Below are 23,073 nucleotides of genomic sequence, written 5' to 3'. Positions count from 1 at the left end.
ACAAACAGATTATTTCTCAGTTCAAAATGAAAATGTGATGGACTCAGTTCTGTCATAACAGAGGAGAAACAAAAAGCAGAAAACTGTGTTGGAGCTGCTGTGTTTATACTTCTGTGGAAGTGCTGCTGCAGTTAATAAACACAAAAGAAATGTCTTCATTTGGCAATGTTTGAGATTTTTATTGTTTTGGTTTCAACTTAATTATGATCATAGTTTGCCCTGGAAGGTATAAACCTTCCTTTCCTGCGGAAACTTTTCCGATGGGTTTTAATCAGCATAAGCCAGTCCTTGAGTAGAGAGCTCTGCCTCAGAGCTGACGGCGCTGGGTGGCAGAAGGGAAGAGGGGATGTGGCGGCCCGCTGCTGCTGAGACGTGGCTGTCGGTTGGACGTCCTGCATGAAGATTCATTTCTTCTTATCAGCCTTCTGTGCAGACTTGGTGACCTTTCCACCGGAGGCGGCCTTCTTCTCGACGGACTTGATGACGCCGACGGCGACAGTCTGCCTCATGTCACGCACAGCGAAGCGACCTGAGAGGAAGAAACAGACGAGGAAACACAAGAGTCAGTGAGAGGCTAAAACCAAAACCTCTGAATTTAATTTAAAGGGTAGCAGACAGCAACCAATACACATAAAGAGGAGTAAGGAAAAAATACAAAATTATTCACAGTTACAACAATCGATGGCTCTGAATCTTAACCCTCTGAAGCCCAAAACCTCCTGGCAGGTTTGAAAAGCATGTTATCTTCAACCAAATCATCCATTTTACACCTTAATGGAGCCAGAAACTATAAAAACAGAAAGAATAGTTGGACTTAGAACTTTGCAATTGTCTTTGAAGTATTTATGTAGAATGTGTGGTTCCGTCTGAAAAAAATAACCACATCTAAGGTTAAAATCATTTTTTTAAATCAAAATTCCGATTTTCTCTGTCTCATGTTAAAAATTCACCAAAACGGGCGCCCCAGTAGCTCAACTGGTGGAGCAGGCGGCCCTTAAACATGGGCTATAGTCCCTGATGCAGCGGCCTGGGTTTGATTCCAGCTCACGGCCTTTGACTGCATGTCCTTCCCTCCCTCTTCTCCCCACATTTCCTGTCTCTCTCCACGTTTTTACATCACAAACAGTCATTTAAACCTAAAACATGGATTAGTGTCGCTTTAAAGGAAGCCTGAGAACATCATTTCTTGACAAACAGACAGGGTTTTACTCACCCAGTGGGGGATACTGGGAGAAGCTCTCAACACACATGGGTTTTCCAGGCACCATGGTGATGATGGCTGCATCTCCAGACTTCAGAGCCTTGGGGTTGTCCTCAAGCTTCTTGCCAGAACGACGGTCGATCTTCTCCTTGAGTTCGCTGAACTTGCAGGCGATGTGAGCGGTGTGGCAGTCCAGCACGGGGGCGTAACCCTGGGAGATCTGTCCGGGGTGGTTCAGGATGATGACCTGCAGAGGAACAGATGAGCAGAGAAACATTTCAGATCCGTAGGTGGAGTAGTTTGGTCTGCAGTGTTGAATTATCCTCCCAGAACAGTGGACGAATCTCTGGAAACTTAACCTCTGAACCTTAAAACCTATTGGCGGGTTAAAAACTTGTTATCTTTTTAAAATAATTGTCAAAATTCCACCATTAATCAGAGCAAGAAACTGGGATCAAATGAAAGCATTTCTCTCCGTCAATTTAGTACTGCACTTTAATTCAGCATTTTTTGTTAAAGCTAATGGTATAGAGTATTATTCAGTTAGTAACAAGAACATAACACGGTGGTTTGTTGTGAATACATGTACCTCATGTAAAACCAACAGCATCTAAATATGTTCCTATCTTCTCCCTGATGCTCACCTGGGCAGTGAAGTTCTCAGCAGCCATGGGTGGGTCGTTCTTGCTGTCGCCGGCAACGTTTCCACGACGGATTTCCTTCACGGAGACGTTCTTGACGTTGAAGCCGACGTTGTCACCGGGCAGAGCTTCAGGCAGAGACTCATGGTGCATCTCCACGGACTTGACCTCAGTGGTCAGGTTGGGGGGAGCGAAGGTGACGACCATACCGGGCTTCAGGATACCGGTCTCAACACGACCCACGGGGACAGTTCCAATACCTGAGAGAGGAGGAGGTAAAATGTTTGAAGTTTAACTCACTGAACCCCAGAATCTGCTGGTAAGTTTGAAAAGCATGGTGACTTTAGGAAATCACCAGAATTACACCATTTATCAGTCAGAAATTGTAAAAAGTAAGAAAAATAAATAGAATTTAACAATGCATTTGTGATATCTAAACAAAATTGTGAAAAATGACAATAAAATGCATTAATTTGTTAATAGACTTCTAAATTTGCACACCACTCCATGTTTGTCAGTGGATCATAATTTTGGCAGGAGATTAGTGCCATATTTCCTTCACATGGCTGAATAATATTAATTTCATCCTCACATTGGTGGAGTCTAGAAAGGGAGAGTGAGTGGGTTTGTTATTGTGACGGAACAAAATTAGCTCATCTGTCATTGGAAAATTCTCTTTAAAAACACAGATGAAAAAAATGACATGTATCAGTGTTTTCTCCTGGTTTAATAGTAGCAGTTTAGTTTCTTCTATACTGAAAAAAATAAATGAGTGCAAGTTTTTTCCGCTGCTGACAGCATTCATTTCAGTCCTTTTAGATCCTATCGGGTCCTCCTCATTTCATATTTGTTAGGATGACAGTGGCTCCAGTTTCCATACCGTTTCCTGAAATAATGATGACTTACTGGGTTTACTGGTTACGATGAGACTCTACTTACCACCGATCTTGTAGACGTCCTGCAGGGGCAGACGGAGGGGCTTGTCGGTGGGGCGGCTTGGGGGCATGATGGAGTCCAGAGCCTCCAGCAGTGTGACTCCTGTGGCTCCGCCCTCCTTACGCTCGATCTTCCAGCCCTTGAACCAGCTCATCTGAAATGGAGAATGCCGGTAGAGGGACAGAGAGAGGAAGACAGGGGAAGGTTAGGAAGAAAGGACTGCAGATGAATGGGGTAAGCTGCAGGATTTAATCTGAAGCCTCGATACTGAGACATGTCTGAGTAACTCACCTTGTCACTGGCCTCCAGCATGTTGTCTCCATGCCATCCAGAGATGGGGACGAAGGCAACAGAGGCAGGGTTGTAGCCGATCTTCTTGATGTAGGTGCTCACTTCCTTGGTGATCTCCTCGAAACGCTTCTGACTGTAAGGGGGCTCAGTGGAATCCATCTTGTTGACTCCAACAATGAGCTGCTTCACACCCAGAGTGTAGGCCAGCAGAGCGTGCTCACGGGTCTGACCGTTCTTGGAGATACCAGCCTCGAACTCACCAACACCAGCAGCGACGATCAGCACAGCGCAGTCAGCCTGAATGCAGAGAATGTTTCGTAGAACATATGTTTTCCAAACATTCAATATGTAGCGATGAGATAGCAGGGAGCAGATTAAAACTTTACCTGAGAGGTTCCAGTGATCATGTTCTTGATGAAGTCCCTGTGTCCGGGGGCATCAATGATGGTCACGTAGTACTTGCTGGTCTCGAACTTCCACAGAGCGATATCGATGGTGATACCACGCTCACGCTCGGCCTTCAGTTTGTCCAGCACCCAGGCGTACTTGAAGGAACCTTTGCCCATCTGTGGCGCCGCACATGGTTTAAATAACACAAACATAGTGAGGGAAAAGGGAGTGAAACACACTGTTTCTTAAATGAAATAGAGGTTCTTCCCATTGGAAGAACAACATGCCCAATAAACCTGACAGTTTCGGTCACATACAACTGAATTTAGGATGGAGCTGCAGTGATTATTCAGATTATGAGCAGGTTTTCAACTCTTAAATTAATCCTCAATTATTTTTCAGCACTTTTTTTTAGGAAAAAGTGAGCAAAAATGTTCTGATAGTGACTTAAATTCTAATGTTTTCTGGTTTCTTTACTCCTCACTGGCAATAAAATGCACATCCTTCATCCAGAAGCGACATCAGGGCCGTGGTGCCACCTTTTGGAGACTCTGCAGGGCTAACGAAGTAAACCACTTTCATGTGTTCTGGGATTGCCAGATTATCAGACCTTACTGGGAATGGATCCATGAACACATAAAATATATATTTTGGGGAAGTATTCCTTTTAAATGTGAAGTCATGTATTTGGGTGACATATTGTTGGACAACTGTAATGCTAATGACAAGAAATTATTTGGTATATTACTGACAACAAGTAAAATAAACATTACGAGAAAATAGTTTAAAGTGGAACCACCCACTGTTGAGGAATGGATTAATACTGTACATGAGATTTACATAATGGAGAAGTTAACATTTTCCCTGAGAGTGCAAAAAGAGAAGTTCTATAAGATCTGGACTAAATGGACTGAGTATGTAAAACCTATAAGGTGTGATTTCACTTGAATCTACCCGTAACCAGACACAATCGGCTATCTTCATCTGTTTTTCTTATTTTTTTCTGTCAAATGTGGTGAAGATAATTACAAATGGTTTTCTTCTCTGTTCCATTGTTCTTCTTCTAAAAAAAAAAAGAGTGATGTAAAAAATGAAAATATTGGAAAGACAACATAGTCCTTTGTTCTGTAAATAAGACCTGTTTGGAATTCTAATAATTTGCCCTTTCAATTTAAATAAAAGCTTTCTTTGGGTTTTAGACAAAGCAAACATTTAAGAACATTATCTTGGACCATGGGAAACACTAATGTACACTTCCTTTACCCCTTCCATTCTATTTTACAAAACATACCACTGATTAATTAATCGATACGCTAGCTGATAGCCAATTAAATGTATTTTGTCAGTTGCAGCCCTAATTTGAGCTATACTAATGTCCTATTTAACTGTTAAGTTCAAAGAAATACAACATTCACCCGCTAAACCTTCCTCTATCACCAAACCCTGCTTTTTTATAGAGATCAGTTTTAAATAAATCACACTCCATCTTCACGAGGCTAAATTGATGCAAATTATTCTTTTTCGGTCAAATTCAATGACACAGATTACATGTCTTAGAAAGATTTGGGTACTGTTTGATCTTTTTTTATTTTCCAGATATACGTAATGTCATTGTGTCATTTTACATAACCATAAAACAAGATTTAGAGAACAAATATCAATAGATGTCTTTGCCTGAATAACAGCAATGTAAAGTTCGATAATTTCCCCGATTTAGACCATAAAGTATCAAATTGAAGAGTGAGTAAACACATGAAAGACCTGTTAATGCTGGCATTTATTCTAATATGTACTATGTTCAAATCTACCCTAAGAATACTGGTTATGTAGGTGAGGTTTCATATGTAGTTCAGCCTGATGTTAAATGTTTGTACCAGCTATATTAACATTAAATTTCGACCTTTATGTGTGTTGGAAACTCTAGGTATGAATGGTAATAGTTTGTGTTGCAGTAATAAGAGCATTGCACATTTTGTTAAGGAGCAGGTGGTAATTTAAACGAAATAATGCCAGTGAATCTAAAAAAGTTACGTAAAGTTCAAACATTTTCCTGATTTCGACTGTGAAATATCAAATTCAAGTGCAAGTAAACACAACTAAGACACTTTTCAGGTACATGAAAAGTTCACAACAACTGCTTTAGTTTCTCACCATTCTGTGTTGTTCCATGATATAACCAGCAGGTGAGTTAAATATGTGTTACTGTGACATTTGATGTTTTTAAAAAAGCGTAAGGTTGCTCGTGAAGTTAATGGTTCATCTGCATTATTTCAGAGAATCTAGATATTCTGTAAAATATTTAATGTTGACATGAATCCTAACATTTACTAAGTTTACATTTTACCTGAGGACACCTGGTTATGCAGACAGTTTCATAAATATTTGAGCCGGGTTTTTCACATTTGTACTAGCTTTATTACCACTAATTTGGGGCCTTTCTGTAAGTTAGAAACTGTGGATATTAACAGTAATATTTTGTGCTGCAGTAGTAAGGACAATACACATATTTTAACAGTAGGTGGCAGTTTTAACTCAGTAAAATCAGTGAGCAGTTCCTTACACGACACCCGTCCCTCACTCATACTGAAACACTGCCATCATGTCTGCCCATTACCACCGACACAGTGTCATAATCTGTAAAAACACAAACAAAAACACTTAAACTGACCTCGGCGGCCTCCTTCTCAAACTTCTCGATGGTTCTCTTGTCGATTCCTCCGCACTTGTAGATCAGGTGGCCGGTGGTGGTGGACTTTCCGGAGTCGACATGGCCGATGACCACGATGTTGATGTGGGTCTTTTCCTTTCCCATTTCGATTTACTGTTCATAAACAACATTTTGTGTAAGTTAAGCCAGTCTTATAAATGCGTATTCAGGTCTAAATAAGTTGTCTCCAAAATGGAGTTCGCCTGGTGGACGCCATTTTGGCTCTGTTGCCGTTAGCGTTATGTCAAATTACAACCACCTTGAGGATGTTTAAGTGTTTCCAAAATATGTCTCTACATAACAACGGCTCTGTGGGAATGACTAAATTAAGCTGACTTGTTGTGAAATTTAACTGTTGCTACCTAAAGTATTGTACTTGGCATATGGTTTGTTCCACCATATCACCACTGCGGCATATGCGGTTAGCTACCGTTAGCTTAGCTGACAGTGAGTAATAATAAAGCCATAAAGCCTTAACGAGCATTTAAGTCGTATGAAATGGAGCTGCGGGGAGTGTCAATGCGTATTTTATTTCTGTAGTTTTAGAGACTAGCCTGGTAATGACAAAAGTTGCAATTAGTCGCTTCTGTTTAAGACGTTTCTCTAATTTGTGAAACTCTACATTCACAATGCGCGTTCACGCTACCGGTGAGTCACGCGCCATGTGCCGGACGGACGCCGGCTCCTCCATGTTGGAGCTCAGAGCCGCCATGTTGTCAACTGATGCAAGCGCGCCCCCGCACAGCATTCGGGAGGAACGGTGCGCGTTCACGAGAGCAGAAAGGACTATACCATGACTGGCAGAAACAAGCTGGCAACTCCTTTTATTAAAAACCCGCATCCACTCCCCAATATCTAGCTTTTAAAAATATCCACGAGCGTTAGGGCCAAGTCGGACAGAGCCGAATTTACCACAGCAAGCTTAGAGTTTGGAAAAGAAATCCTCAAGGTGAGCCAGCATGCTTTTACCTTTCAAGTAAAACCCAAAGCAATATAATACAAATAGCCATGCTGCATGTGATTAGCTGAGATTCATTGTGCTTTTCAGGCTCAGGGCAATATGAGCCAATTCTAGATCTCCTGCACAGAACAGCAGTTCTTTAAAAGCATGCACTGTTGGAGCTGAATTTAAAGGATGACATTTCACCAACCTGTGCCCAGCAACTACCAAGACGTCCCCTGATTTAGAGCGGAGGCAAAAAAGGACAGAGTGTGATGTGTCCAGAGTTTTTATACTGAACCACAGGAGAGGGAGGGCTGTGCATGCTCGTGTTGGTGTCACGCTTAAAAAAAGGGGTGCTATTGGCTGGTATGGCATAACTCTTGGAGAGGGGATTGGATGACAAATGCATCACTGGACACAGATAGCATGGTCAGAAACAGCTGCAACACAAGACAGACGCTCTCCTGTGACGGCCAAAAGCCACACCAACTGTAACACTAAAGGATTAAGACGAGCCAATTTCAATTTTTTCAAAGACATTTATTTTATTAGTTACCAGCAGCTTTCTTTCCAATTAAATTTGTGGCATTTTAACATCCGAGATACAGTTCTAAACCATTTCCAACTTAAACTTAACTGAGAAGAGGCACTGTCATGTGATTCAGGTAAGTGACAATGCCACAAAGTTCTTTTTCCTGCGAAAACTTTTGCGATGGGTTTTAATCAGCATAAGCCAGTCCTTGAGTAGAGAGCTGTGCCTCAGAGAAGATGATCCAGGGTGGGAAGAAGATAGAGGGGAAAGAGTGGCCCGCTGCTGCCGGCACACATCTTGTTGCTGGATGTCCTGCACGTCCATTCATTTCTTCTTCTGGGCCTTCTCTGCAGCCTTGGTCGTCTTTCCGGAAATTTCCTTGGTCTCAACAGCCTTGATGACACCGACAGCCACAGTCTGCCTCATGTCACGCACAGCGAAACGACCTGGAATAGAAGACAGGTGAGCAGATATTAGTAATTATAGATGCGCCTGATATTCTGCATCCACATTAACATTTCTGAAGTGCATGTTGGACTTTCGGGTACAAAACCTACCAAGGGGAGGGTAGTTGGCGAAGGGCTCCACAACCATGGGCTTCTGTGGGATCAGTTTGACAATGGCGGCATCTCCAGACTTTACAAACTTGGGGGAATCCTCAAGCTTCTTGCCAGAACGACGGTCAATCTTCTCGATCAGCTCAATGAACTTGCAGGCGATGTGAGCGGTGTGGCAATCCAGCACGGGGGCGTAACCAGCATTGATCTGGCCGGGGTGGTTCAGGATGATGACCTGTCGGCACATTCAAAAGTTAGAAACCTACCAAATGTGACATGACACAAGTGGACGCTCTACTTTAAAGCTTAAAACACCAACCTGGGCGTTGAAGTTGTCAGCACCCTTGGGAGGGTCGTTCTTGCTGTCGCCAGCAACGTATCCACGACGGATTTCCTTGACGGACACGTTCTTGATGTTGAAACCAACGTTGTCACCGGGAACGGCCTCTGGCAGAGACTCGTGGTGCATCTCCACGGACTTGACCTCAGTGGTCAGATTGGGTGGAGCGAAGGTGACGACCATACCGGGCTTCAGAACACCGGTCTCAACACGACCGACGGGGACAGTTCCAATACCTGAGAGGAGGGGGCAAAATGTTTCAAGTTTAAATTACTGAACCCCGGAATCTGTTGGTAGGGTTACTCTAACCTGAGGAAAAATGATCCATTTAAGCACTGAAGATACTCCAGTCAGACATGGTGTACGCCTTAAACATTACTCTATTCTTACCGCCGATTTTGTAGACGTCCTGCAGGGGCAGACGGAGGGGCTTGTCGGTGGGGCGAGCTGGGGGCAGGATGGCATCCAGAGCCTCCAGCAAGGTGGTTCCACTGGCACTGCCCTCCTTGCGCTCAATCTTCCAGCCCTTGAACCAGCCCATCTAAAAAAACAACACAATATTCAAAATGACAAGTCAGTCATTGATTTGCATAACCACATGAGCGACACATTTGGCATAAGTATGAAATTTATCACTGTGTTGGCAAAACATCCTCACCTTGTCACTGGCCTCCAGCATGTTGTCTCCATGCCATCCAGAGATGGGGACGAAGGCAACAGAGGCAGGGTTGTAGCCGATCTTCTTGATGTAGGTGCTCACTTCCTTTTGGATCTCCTCAAAACGGGCCTGACTGTAAGGGGGCTCAGTGGAATCCATCTTGTTGACTCCAACAATGAGCTGCTTCACACCGAGGGTGAAGGCCAGCAGAGCGTGCTCACGGGTCTGACCGTTCTTGGAGATACCAGCCTCGAACTCACCAACTCCAGCAGCGACGATCAGCACAGCGCAGTCAGCCTGAAGTCAAGATCAGACATGTACTTTAGAAGCAAATCCAGAGGGAAAAAATACCAGAAGTCCTGTGACCAGCAGTTGACTGATAATTACCTGAGAGGTTCCAGTGATCATGTTCTTGATGAAGTCCCTGTGTCCGGGGGCATCAATAATGGTCACGTAGTACTTGCTGGTCTCGAACTTCCACAGAGCGATATCGATGGTGATACCACGCTCACGCTCGGCCTTCAGTTTGTCCAGCACCCAGGCGTACTTGAAGGAACCTTTGCCCATCTATGGCAAAAAATAAAAAAAAATAAATAAAGAGAGAGTAATGTTCCTTCAGAGACTGGTAGTTTATAATGCTTGTTTGAGGACCAATTACCTTCACAGAAAAGTCTCTAAACTATATTCTTAATCAGAGCCTGAACTCAGCCGTTAGCCCATAACTAGTGATTTGAGATCCACTGTACCATCAGGAATTCCAAAAATCTGAATTTCATTTAACAGATCTTTTATAATTGCTACAAAATAAATTCCTCACTTGTACCAGATTCTGATGCCATTTGTGACTCATCTCTGATCAGCAGTCACTTCCCTTTGTGGCTGAACTGCAGGCTGTGCTTACATATTTTCCTTTGAACTCTTAGAATATACAATTGTGCTCATAAGTTTACATACCCTGGCAGAATTTCTAAAATGTACTCCATTCTTTAATGAAAACATGAATGATCAGAGCAAATACAATTGCATGGCAATAAATAGCTTTGTCTAAACCCCAGCCCTAAATGAAAGAAAATGTTTCCATTAACAAACATATTTGCTAAAAAAAATAAAGGACAACGTTTCACAAATTTGGCCAGGGTATGCAAACTTATGAGCACAACTGTATGCTGTAGGTAGTCACTTTTTAATGGGTTATGTCTCTGTGGAAATGTACATACTAACTCCAGGTTATTTCCAAGTTCAGTAAACTTAAAGAAGTTTACCTTTTTTCTTCGATTAAGGCTTTACAAGCACATCCAACTGCACAAAATACTTTTAAGTCATCTAGTGGTGGACTTCTTTATGCAGTTAAAATGAGCCCACAGTGAGTAAAATGTGAGGGAAGCAGAAAACGCCCATAAGCTAGTTTTGAGGGTTCACGGGGTTATAAATTGATTCTACTGCCAACATACAACTGTAATTTTATTGTGCTCAAGTGGAGACATTACTACAGCTTTAGAAATTTTAAGTCACATGTGAGGTATAAATTTGGCGTTTATTTTAATCGTTTTGTCAGCTACGACAGCCTGCGGCCTCCACTGAACAAAGTGCACAGTCACAGTCAGCGCTGCCCGCGTTACGCCCCACCCAACGTGCGCGTTCACGGTCGCTACACCCTCGTGCCGGGCAGCTGAGCGGAGGCACGCTGACGCCGCCATCTTGGACGGAACTATAACGGTTCTAAAAGACGAGACAATAAAATGTTAAAAATGTCGCTCACCTCGGCGGCTTCCTTCTCAAACTTCTCGATGGTTCTCTTGTCGATTCCTCCGCACTTGTAGATCAAGTGGCCGGTGGAGGTGGACTTTCCGGAGTCGACATGGCCAATGACCACGATGTTGATGTGGGTCTTTTCCTTTCCCATTGTTGTAGTTTCTGCAAGGAAATAACCATAATTATAAACAGTGAATCGTTATATTTCAGAAACCATGTTTGTGTTATAAGCTTGGTTAACAGGGAGGACACGCTTAGTGTAACGGTAACATGGTGGGCCCGGCTTAATCCCAGCTCCACACCAGGCTCATTAAAGTCCTAAAACGAGCCACTTAACGCTCACATTTCCTATACACTCCACATAGTTGTATTAAAACTGCCCCCGTTACTCGGCGGTAACTGCCCGGGGCAATGAGCCGCTACCAGGCAGCGGCTGCTAGGCCTCACTCGGCTACAGGCCAGCCGAGACACGTGTTACTCCGTGGGCCACGTCGGATAAAGTTACAAAGATCGCCAAATATTCCGCAGCTATCTACTCAGGACTTCCAGCACCTGTCGCCGGACCACACCGGCAGCTGTTCCCCGGAGGAGGCAGAGGAGAAATGCCTTTCAAGCATCCTCACATCTCCGCTTTCTCGCATCTTCTTTGTTCCTTTTCCCCCCCTCATTTTCTCCTCCCTCATAAACCCTCCTTTGTTAGAAAAAAAAAGTTAAAAATCCCCTAAAACCTCAAACTTAGCGACACACGAAGGACACAAATCAAGCTAGCGAAGAATAAACGCTAACAACGCTTCACATTTTTCAGCTAATCTTTTTTTTAAAATCCACAGGTTACTGTCAAGTTACATAACGGGGAAAGGAAAGTTTTGGGATGAAGCAAGTTAACACGTCGAGCCAAGAAAAACACAGTAATCCAGACTGGAGGTGAAAGCAGCGACGTGTCCGGGCCTGTTCTCACAGAGTCGGTGACTCAGAGCTCTACTTACCGGTGTTTCTGGGTTTTCACGGCCAAAGCTGCTGCCCCTAGCCAGGTAACAGAAAGAGGAAGAGTGGGGTCGGACCGGGAGGTTTTATAGTGGAGGGGAGGCGGCCTGACGTCCAGCCCTCCCCGCAACAAACCCCGCAAATCACATACATTCCTGCAAAAAACGTCAGCACGCTGCATGAAACCTCAACATGTATGAAGCCTCAGCAGGGCTGGAGCCTCTGAAGGCAGTAGAAGCAGCCACAGACACTGAAATAATGATGGAAATACAGCAGAAACACACAATTCTGGTGGGTTTTAGTCTAAACTCACCTCATACAGCGGATATGAAAAAAAAACTTGATAAGTAAAAAAGTGTAGTTTATTACTGATGTCCAACTGAATTCCACTGAAACAAGCCAGAAACACTAAAGTAATGATGGAAATACAGCAGAAACACACCGTTTTAGAATTCGTCTTTCTTAGCTTAAATTAGCCTCTTACAGCTGATATAAACATTTGTAAAAACTTGACAGGAAACAAAGTGTAGTTAGGAAACCCAAAGGCACTGAAATAATGATGCTAATAATGCAGAAACACACAGTTTTAGAGGTTTTATGACTTAAATTACTACTGATATAAACCCTTTTAAACTTGACAAGAAATAAAATGTAATTTAGGACTGTCATCCAACTGAATTCAACTGAAACAACCTAGAGACACTGAAATAATGACATTAATAATGCAAAAACACACGGTTTTGGGAGTTTTTTGGCTTAAATTACAGCTGATATAAACCATTTTAAAACTAAGACAAGTAATAAAGTGTAGTTTCAGACTGAAAATCCAACTTAAATAAACTGAAAAACCCCAGAGACACTGAAATAATGATGATAATATTGCAGAAACACATAGTTTTACAGTTTCTTTGGTTATAATTCCCCTTAAATAGCTGATAGTCACTATTATTTTTTGACTTCACAGGTAATAAAGTGAAGCTTAGGACTGAGAATCCAACTATATTCAGCTTAAACAATCTAGACATACTGAAATAATGATGTTAATGCAGCAGAAACACATAGTTTTAGAGCTTGTTTGAGCTATATCCACCTTCATCAGCTGATATGAACATTTAGGAGTAACATCCAACTGAATTCAACTGAAACAAACGTAGAGACACTGAAATAATGATGCTAAAACAACAGAAACGCACAGATTTAGAGCCTTTTTTTTTTTTACAGTTTTTTGTGCTACAATTCCCCTTAAATAACTTCTTTTTGACTTCACAGGTAATAAAGTGTAGTCTAGAACTAACAATCCAAATCAATGCAGCTTAAACAATCTAAACATACTGAAATAATGATGTTAATGTAGCAGAAACAGACCTTTTTTTAGCTTTTTTGCTGCAAATTCACCTTAATCAGCTGACAGTAACTTGTTTTTTGACTTAACAAGCAACAAATTGTAGTTTGGAATTCAGCTCTGCATTAAAACAAACCCAGACAGACTGAAATTATGGTCTAAATGATGCAGAAACACAATTTTCAACTTATTTGGCTGAATTCCCTTTAAATAGCTTCTCTATTTTTTTTACTTTTCATGTATTATAGTGTAGTTTAAGATTTTAGCTCTTCACTGATACAAACAGAAGAAAACCCTCCAGAGGCTGAAGTTGTGGTCTTTATAAAGTAGAAACATGCACTTTTAGACACATTTGGCTAAAGAACAGCTGATTGGAACATTTTTTTTAATTTTACAAACTGTTAAGAGTAGTTTGTGCTACTAATTTACATTCAGCAGCAATAAAAATACACAATGCAGGTGTGTTTTTTGTGAGATTGGTTTATATTCTTTGGAAATAAACATGATTTCTACCTTAAACCTCCTATGAGGGATGTTCAACTATACATTTAAAGGATATTTTTTCATGTATACTCACACGCAAAAGAAACGCAAGTTTCTTTTACCCGATGAAAAATTAAATTTGGTTTCCCAAAACAAAAATGCATTTGGTACTTTGTGGTGCATGGTGTGTTCTTAACATTTTCTGTTGCGTTTTGTAAGGTTGGTGTGAAAACTGAAAACGGAAAACGAATCGTCGCAATACACCAATGCATTGATGATGTGGACATGATTCACACTTTGCACGTCCAATTGAATATGCACGATTTATCGACACCTTCAGTGGGTATAAATTTCATTCAAGATCATAGGCATTTCACTTGCTGTTTAACTGTGCCACGCTTAAACCAAATTGAGAGGAACCAAGCCATCAGACGTCTGCAAGCTGGAGAGTCTGTCCGAGACATTGCCCGTCACTTTAATGTCAACATCACCACCATTTACCGTCTCCAGCATCGATACACCACCACACAGAGCACCGATGACCTTCCCCGAAGCGGACAGACTCTCCAGCTTGCAGACGTCCAATGGCTTGGTTCCTCTCAATTTGGTTTAAGCGTGGCATAGTTAAACAGCAAGTGAAATGCCTATGATCTTGAATGAAATTTATACCCACTGAAGGTGTCGATAAATCGTGCATATTCAATTGGACGTGCAAAGTGTGAATCATGTCAACATCATCAATGCATTGGTGTATTGCGATGATTCGTTTTCCGTTTTCGGTTTTCACACCAACCTTACAAAACACAACAGAAAATGTTAAGAACACACCATGCACCACAAAGTACCAAATGCATTTTTGTTTTGGGAAACCTAATTTAATTTTTCATCGGGTACAAGAAACTTGTGTTTCTTTTGCGTGTGAGTATAGTTTTGACTTAAAGCAAATGTAATTTTGGAATAATATAATAAAACCTCATCTCACCTTTCTTTTAAACCATTAATGTTGGTTGTAGGAAGTCAATATATGACAAATACTGAGATTATTAAACTGTATTTTATCTGTTTAAGTGCAAAAATGCCATTATATCTTTATTTATGATTTTTCCCAGATTCTGTGTTTTGCAGCATAAACTTCACATGATTGCATGCAGGTAGCTGAGTTTTCCTCATCATAATGACATTTTTTATTTGTTATATAATCCACAGACAGGGCAGAGCTCACCTTGAAGCCCCCATAGACCTCGTCTCACTCCTCCACCCACCAGACGCCCACAGACGACGCCCGGACGGCTCATCAGCCTGAAGGATTATTTAAATCCACAGAGATTTCCATCCAAACAGAGGCCAGGCTGTGGAAAGACGAGCTCCTGCTGTGCTGAGACGCTTTACCTGCCAGACAATTACATCCAGATACTTTCACAAATGACTGACAAAAAGCGATATTGAGAAAGGTGAAGCCGGTCTACGATCCATGAAGTAGCTTCATTCTGTTGTTAATTAGGAATCTTTACACCCACTATGTTGAAATGCTCTACACACACCGGCATCAAAAAATATCTGAACACACTATAAAAAGTCCTGAGAAAATGGTGAAAATCTGGCAGCAAGGATGTCAGAAAGAAAATGTAAAAAAACAACAACAGTGGAATATTTTAACATTTGAAAACACTGAAAATAACAGCAAATATCTGTAGAAGAATAAACTAATTTAAATAATGTAAAACTGTGTCATTTGATGGCCACACACTGTAAAAGAGTAAAAAACAAAAATCTGTTATCTGCAATGTAAAAAACTGGAAAAATCAGTAAAATATCAGTTTAAGAGCGATTTACCATTTTCAGTCCCTAATATATATGGTTTTTTAATTAAAAAACATAAAATACCTGTATAAAAATATATATTTTTGCCTATTTAAATACAGTAAAAGTATTCTAATATTTCATTTAGGTTTATTAGGTAAATTATTATTTTTTGTGATTTTGCTAATTATCTGTAATTTAATAAAAGAATAAAAATCTGTAAAACAGCATTTAAAAGCGTCTTTCCCTTTTTCTTTAAAAAAAGTGTATTTTTCTTTCAAATAATAGCAGACATTTGTAAAATTATTTTATTTTGGCTGATTTAAATAAAATAACAACTGAATAATTTTACAATCAGTGTAAAATGTAAATGGATGTGTAAATGAGGCTTGTATTCTGGGGGTTACTGATTATCTGTGATTTAACTAAACACGGAAAGAAATGTTAAACAGCATTTTTAAAATGACTAATCATTTGTCAGTTTTTGACATATTTTTCAAATAACAGCAACTATTTTTAAATAATTATGTTTTTGCTGATTTAAATAAAGTTACAAAATTTACATTCATTGTCAACATGTAAATTAATATTTTTTTATTTTACAAGTTATCTGTAATTTAGCAAAGGAGTAAAAATCCGTTAAACAGCTTTTAAAAAATATTTCCTATTTTTTTAGTTCTTGGTTTACAGAATAACATTTTTTTCTTTAAAAAATTATTATTTTTTAAAATAATTGCAAAGATTTGTCAAATAATTTCTTATTATTCATAATTTATTATTAATTGTGGCTGATTTAAATAAAGTAAAAAAAGAACATAATTTCACACTCAGTATTAACATGCAACTTTATATTTTTCCAGTGATTTTACATGTTCTCTTTAATTGAACAAAGTAAAAATCATTAAAACAGCATCTTAAAAATAATTATATTTTTGCTGATTAAAATAAATTTGTCACCGTGTAAATACATATATTTTTAGTGATTTTACAAGTGATCTGTAATTTAATGAATCAGTGAAAATCTATGAAACAGTATTTAAATTTTTTTCAAGTTTTATTTTTGTATTAAATATATGTAATTTTTCTTTCAAATAATGGCAAACATTCATAAAATAATTTTATTTTGACTGATTTAAATAAAGTAAAAATCCTGACATTTTACAGTCAGGGTTAATCTGTAAATTTATTTGTAATTTTTTTTTTTACCAGTTTAACAAAACAGTAAAAAAATCTGTAAAACATTGTTTGAAAAATTACTCACTATTTTCAAAATCCTTAATACAATTTTTTCTTTGAAAAATAATGATTTTTTGTAGATTTTAATATAGTAAAAATGGTGTCATTTTACATTCAAGGTTAAAATGTAAATTATTGTTATTTTGTGATTTGACTAGTTATTATCTGTCAGTTAAAACAGGAAAAAAATCTGTAAAATAAGATAAAACTCAATAAATCGTCCTGTTTGCTGCTGGATGCTGGAGGTCAGATCGTCTCTCGTCCTGCATCACTGTGGCCTGTCTTCCAGTTTAACTGCAGCTGGTTTCTTCATATAAACTGAGTTCAGGTAACTGCAGCTTCTACTTGGCAGCTGCTGCCTTCAGTCAGACTGAGGAGGAGAAGCAGAGCGACGCCTGAAAGGAGGAAGGAGGAGATAAGAAGCAAAGAGATAACAGCAGAAACACAGAAACTCATGCAAAAGTCTAGAAAAGTGACCAAAAAAAACCTAATGCCTCTACCGACTTAACTTTAGAGCTATTTTAGCAACCAAAATGACCACTTTTATAAATGATTTGCACAGAAAAGCTTATTTTTAACGACTCTATTTGTGTTTATCATTTCTTCACTGCTTCTTTTACCTGTGGTGGATATTCTAAAATGTTCTAATGCAAATAATTACGGTTTTCAAACTTTCTTTATGCAAAAAGAAGTTTTATAAAATACACATTGTGTAAACAAAATGACATATATTCAAACCTTCCGCATCTGTTGCTTCTCACAAAACAAGTTTCAATAACACTGAAATAAAACACATTTCAAAAATTATTTTTTAAATTTATTTATGGTTACTTTCATGTTTCTGTTCGAAGCACAATTTAGGTCTTGGTCTGTTAGACATGATTCACTGCAAAATTACAATGAAATCAAAGCCTACAGTGAAGAAAAACATGTTTTTCCATCATCATAAATGACCTCATTTTCCATTTTCCCATGTGGTCTCTACTACAGATACAGGTTTTGTATATATATATATATATATTTTTCATTCTTATTTTTCTGTATGTGCTGCATATGTATTGACAATAAAATTTGCTTTGAGTTTGACTAATGGGCCCATTACAGTAAAAAACTATGAAGAGTTAAATACATGTATATCTTATTTTAAATGCTGTTTTATAGCTATATTTAGTTGCTTCAAGGTTAAATGCTCAGTTGCAAGATGAAAATGTAAATTTACTGATTTTGACTGAACTTTTGCTTTTCAAACATTATTTTTATGGCTTGGATTGAAGTAATAAAAATGGGAAATTTAATATTGTGTGTAATTTAATCTCCAAATTTGTTGTTTTGGCTTTTAAAGTTTGAATATTATGTTGAAAATAATTAAGTTAATTAGACAAAACTGGGCTGAAATATATGAATTAATTTCTTTAAAGCTACTATGTGAACAAAAACTACGTTAAAAAAATCTAATCTGAGCAACTTAATTTTTAAAATACTGGCCATGATTATAGTAATCATGTGTCTAACACTTAAAAATGACTTTAATTCGTGTAGAAATACTAGCTGGAACAAATCAACAAATCATTACATGAGTTGCAATTTTAAAAAATCCCTTAGACTGTTACAGGAAGAGTTAATCGTCCTGACTCGATGCAGTTTGTTGGTTGAACATAATTTCGTTAAAAGTTGTCTGAACTCAAAAAGATTCATTCAAACTAATTCATTGTTTTTTTGAGACTGAACAATGTTATTATTACTGTCCTCTGGAGCAGAGGAAGGAAGTGTGTCAGAGAAATGAATGAAAAAAAGTTCTTGTTTTACACAAACTGGTTCTTCTGAGCTTTAAGTTTCATTATTTAACCGGTCAGACGAAACCTGCATGTGAGGAGCCCCGCCGGTGATTACCAACACAACAAACATCATTTACAGGATGACAGCGTGTTACTGATTGACTGTCTTTATCATAAAAATGAGGTTAGGAGGTCAGAGCACAGCAGCAAATATAATCATGTCATATAGTTCTGGCCACTTTGACACCACTGGGGAGCTTCTAACGTGGTTTCTGGTTTGTTTTTGGACGATTCATTGATAAGCCAGGTGACATGAACATCAACAGATATCAGACCAACAGAAAATCTATTTGTTAAATTTGCGTAAAAAAGGTTGATTTAAAAAAAATCTACCGCAGATAACAATGTAAATGCCATTAAGAATAATATTTTTATGCTAAATAGTAGAATTTCAAACACAGTGGCTGCCTTGAAAACATGAACAATGAACTTTCAGTTTCCAAATCAGTCCTAAATAAGCTGCTGTCGCTCTGTTATTATTGTAAAAATTACATCCATATCCAGCTATAATCCTAATGCGCAATAAAATAATTTGTCTGTCATTCTAAAATTACCTCGTCTTCCTCCACCCTGAAAAACGCTTCAGAAAACTGACTCATAACTAAATCTGTTTGCGAAAGTCAGCTGCTACTGAGTTTAAAATTTTTTTCAGTTTAATTGAATTCAAAAAAGAACAAAATTTCAAGTAAAAATGGGCAACAGAGAAACACAAAAGACTCAGACAATGTAAAAATACTATTTATACTATGATATTACCTGACAAAGACCTAGTTTGAGCAGAAACGTGAAGCTTTTCAGATGTAAAAATTGACACAAATGTGAATAAATCCTCATGGAGTAAATCATATGCAAAATAGTTATACATTTATGAAACAAAGAGAGAATACAGGTTAGTTTATTGTCTGTTTTCTGGAAATATACCTGATTTTCACCTCAAATCTGCTGCCAAAGCAACACTAATCAAATATTGAATAAGTGACGAGTTATTGAAAAAAAACTGCCCTTAACATGTAGATTTGAAAAAAGAAATAATGGTATTTTTGCTGATTTAAATACAATACAATCCAAAGCGTGCCATACAAAATACCAGTTTTAAAGGTTTATTTGTTAAATTAGATTAGAAAAAGATTAAAATTTCAAGACAAAAGTGGCTCCAGAAGAAGAAAAAATTCTGACAAAGAGCCAGTTTAAACAAGAAATATGTATTTTTTTCATGTAAACATTGACATACAATCTAAATAAAAGTTTACATAGACAATCATAGACAATAGTAATAAAAATAGAAGTGCATTTATTTGGAAATTCTCACGATTTTCCACCTCAAATCTGATTCCAGAGCAACACTGATGCTTAAATATACATTCAAAAGCTGCACAAACCTTCTTGGATTTTATATTTCACATTTGAATAAAGTCCAGATGTACAGAATCCTTCACATGTGCCCAAACTATAAAGTGTAACTGGGTTTTGTTGTAACTCACTGATTGTCTGCTTGTTGTTGCTTCACAGGAGACACAGAAATGTCGCCAGGCCTCTTTCCCTGGAAGCTCCTGGTCCACAGAGCAGAAGAGACTGTCCTCCTTGAAAAAACGACCACATACGTCGTCTGTACACGCCCTTATTACGACCGAGTGTTACGTTTTGAAGTTAAGCGACCTCTAGTGGTTGAGTAAATATCGACACTCCGGTGTCTCAGCTGAAACGTCACCATGAACAAACTTTGACCTAACCCTAACCCTAACCCTAACCCTAACCATAACCCTAAACCCGTCTTGCGAAAGTGAGGGAAAAGCCGTTTCGCGAGGGAAAAGCTGTTTCGCAAATTAAATCCTATAATGCCTTCCTGTCCCCCGTAGGGGCGCTAACCTTTATACGCTCTCATGGGTCGTATTCAGGGGCACGTACATACGACCTCTGTGGTCGTATGAGTTTGAGGGCTTGTTGGAGCAGAAAGTGTTGCCTGAGGGCTTCCAGTGTTTATCCACCCTGTTTACAGTAATGACTAATCACATGTTGGCAGCCAGGCAAGTGGCAAAAAAGGCTGCCTGAGGTCGGAACAAACGAGGCACAAAATAGGAACTAACTTTTCCTGTCCATGGGAGGTGGAGTGAAGAAAGTTGGCAGAGTTGGCAGAGCTGGAGGGTAAAACTCAGGGTGGCCCAGATACAACGGCATGTTTAACCAGGAAACTGGCTTCAGATCACACAAACAACTCACCATATCAAGATCTCACAACCTTTGCTCCCATATTTAAGATAATAGATGCGTCATTGTTGGGAAACCAGGTTAGCAGCTCAAGAGTCATCACGTCATCTGACATATCAATGTTTTACATTTAACATGAACTCGTTGATCACATTTGAATTTCTTCTCATGTTTTGTTTTCCACCTCATTATTATATACTGACAGTTAATAGAAATTTTGAGGTAGAAATGTACGCAGAATTCTACTTGTAGGGGGGTTGTAATTATTCATTGTGGATTTACTGATGATCTAGTGCCCTGGTAGTTGAGATAATGATGAGTTGTCATTTTGTCATGATTCATTGCACATGGGTTGGTCACTTTGCAAAAGTGAACCAAATACACACCAAGCAATACTCAGTGAGTATCTGCACAATTTGAGAATGGGGTTTGAAGGCCTATATAAAGGCCCAAAAAAGGCCACCATTGTTAGTCCAGTGAACAGCATCATGCCGCGTCTATCACATGAACAACGTCTCCGGGCACTGGGTATGGTGGAGGCCGGTTTGAGCTACAGTGATGTAGCCAGGCGTATGGGCTGTTCCCAACCCACAATCCGAAGCCTGGTCCAAAGCATGCGCCGACGGATTGCTGCCTGCATCGAAGCAAATGGAGGCCATACTCAGTATTGACTGCTGTGACTTTGTGTTTGGCAGGTGCCGTTTTCTTTTGTGAAATTCTTTATTTTGAAATCATTCTTGAAACTTTAGATTTTTGTTTCTGTATGCGAATATGCTAAACAAATGATTCATTTGAAGAAAATCCAGTTTTGGGCTTCAAAATAAAAATTATGTTGAAAAATATGGTCTCAAAGTTTTTAATGACTGTCAGTGTGCATACTAGGGGCACTTCTCAGTGTAGTTCAATCTATTTTGTTTCTTAGTGTCTTTGTCTTGCACTGGAGTCTGAGAGAAACGCCATTTCAAGTCCATCTATGTCCTTTATGTAGGCAGAATTGACAAAAAAGTTGACTTTGACTTTTGACAGTAGGCCAGCACCACCCACCACAACGACAGTATTAACAAGGATTACAGCTTTATGGCAGGCTCAAGTCACTGTTCTTTAGATAACGCAGTGTTTTACAACACCAACCATTCAAAAGTTTGGGGTCACTTAAAAATGTCCTTATTTTTGAAAGAAAAACATTTTTTTTCAATGAAGATACCATTAAATTAATCATAAATCCAGTCTAGGTAAATGACTATAAATGACTAGCTGGAAAGTTTTAATGGAATATCTCCATAGGGGTACAGAGGAACATTCCCAGCAACCATCACTCCTGTGTTCTAATGCTACATTGTGTTAGCTAATGGTCAGGGCCGGACTGAGAGTCAAATTCGGCCCGGGACTTTTTGGACCAGACCAGCCCACCAGTGCAATCGACCCCCCCACCCCCACCGCTGACCTCTTCAACAGAGTCTTGGTTGGCACTAAAAATTATGACATAACACAACAAACCTTTGAACTTGTACACTGTATTTAATAATTACTCACATACCATTGCCAAATGAATTTGTTTTTGTTGTTGCGCCCAATACGAGCTGTGTTTGTATTGCAGGAGACAGCTACATTTGGCTAACTAGCCAATTAGCTTCTAAGGCTACCGTGGATAGACCTTGGGCTTGGGCTAAGAGTTTACACCACCGATGCTAACAGCTTGATATTTCTCTACTAAAGGCAACATATTCAGACATCCTCGAAGATATAGTGAAATGCAGGATTCTTTCATGCTCACCACTCCAGTCTCGCTTTCTTCACATCGATCTACATCCTCCTCCTCGCTTGTTGGCTCAGCCTCTTCATCAACAGGTGGCCCCTGTGTTTGCTTCGAGAGCTTTTATCTCTTTTCTCTGAGCTTTTCAGCCCCTCCTTTACGTTTTTTGATGTTCTTCTCCATCTCCAACTGCCTGGCTGGGCTTTACTGCACACACCACGATGTCAAGTCTAAAGTCTACTCAGCCCAGAGCTGTCACCTGAGGGCGGGACTGAGCTTGCGTGTGGTGTGACGCATGTGGGCCTGCGTGCCTGTACAGGGCTGATGAATGGTTGGACGCTCATCCCATTTGGTCGCATATGGATAAATAAACAAAATGATTTAATAAATACCAGCACACTGGCCCAGATGTGGACCGGCCCTTTGGTCAAACGACCAAATGAAATAACGTTCAATCGTCCCTGCTAATGGTGCTGAAAGGCTAATT

General features: G+C 39.4%; 2 protein-coding genes and 1 long non-coding RNA gene across 3 annotated transcripts; all 3 read right to left on the bottom strand.

Moving 5' to 3' along the window:
* Positions 1–154: 154 nt before the first annotated feature.
* On the bottom strand, positions 155–7,482 carry LOC110970116 (elongation factor 1-alpha). The gene is made up of 8 exons (XM_051955940.1): positions 7,318–7,482; positions 6,128–6,280; positions 3,456–3,635; positions 3,070–3,366; positions 2,782–2,932; positions 1,846–2,102; positions 1,214–1,448; positions 155–529 (listed from the first exon to the last, which is right to left on the bottom strand). Exons 2-8 carry the CDS (start codon positions 6,269–6,271, stop codon positions 405–407), a joined length of 1,389 nt encoding a protein of 462 aa, XP_051811900.1. The 5' UTR covers positions 6,272–6,280; positions 7,318–7,482; the 3' UTR covers positions 155–404.
* Positions 7,483–7,628: 146 nt separating this feature from the next.
* On the bottom strand, positions 7,629–12,075 carry LOC110970115 (elongation factor 1-alpha). The gene is made up of 8 exons (XM_022220332.2): positions 11,935–12,075; positions 10,956–11,110; positions 9,584–9,763; positions 9,197–9,493; positions 8,929–9,079; positions 8,518–8,774; positions 8,199–8,433; positions 7,629–8,087 (listed from the first exon to the last, which is right to left on the bottom strand). Exons 2-8 carry the CDS (start codon positions 11,097–11,099, stop codon positions 7,966–7,968), a joined length of 1,386 nt encoding a protein of 461 aa, XP_022076024.2. The 5' UTR covers positions 11,100–11,110; positions 11,935–12,075; the 3' UTR covers positions 7,629–7,965.
* A 4,766-nt stretch (positions 12,076–16,841) lies between these two features.
* Positions 16,842–22,826, bottom strand: LOC127536204 (uncharacterized). Its single transcript, XR_007945191.1, has 3 exons — positions 22,608–22,826; positions 20,110–20,208; positions 16,842–17,188 (listed from the first exon to the last, which is right to left on the bottom strand). It is a non-coding gene; the product is annotated as an uncharacterized LOC127536204 (long non-coding RNA).
* Positions 22,827–23,073: the final 247 nt, after the last annotated feature.

This window comes from Acanthochromis polyacanthus, chromosome 11 (genome assembly GCF_021347895.1).
Source record: "Acanthochromis polyacanthus isolate Apoly-LR-REF ecotype Palm Island chromosome 11, KAUST_Apoly_ChrSc, whole genome shotgun sequence".
Lineage (NCBI taxonomy): Eukaryota > Metazoa > Chordata > Actinopteri > Pomacentridae > Acanthochromis > Acanthochromis polyacanthus.
Note: the sequence above shows the minus strand (reverse complement) of the source record. Positions and strands in the feature narration are given on the sequence as shown.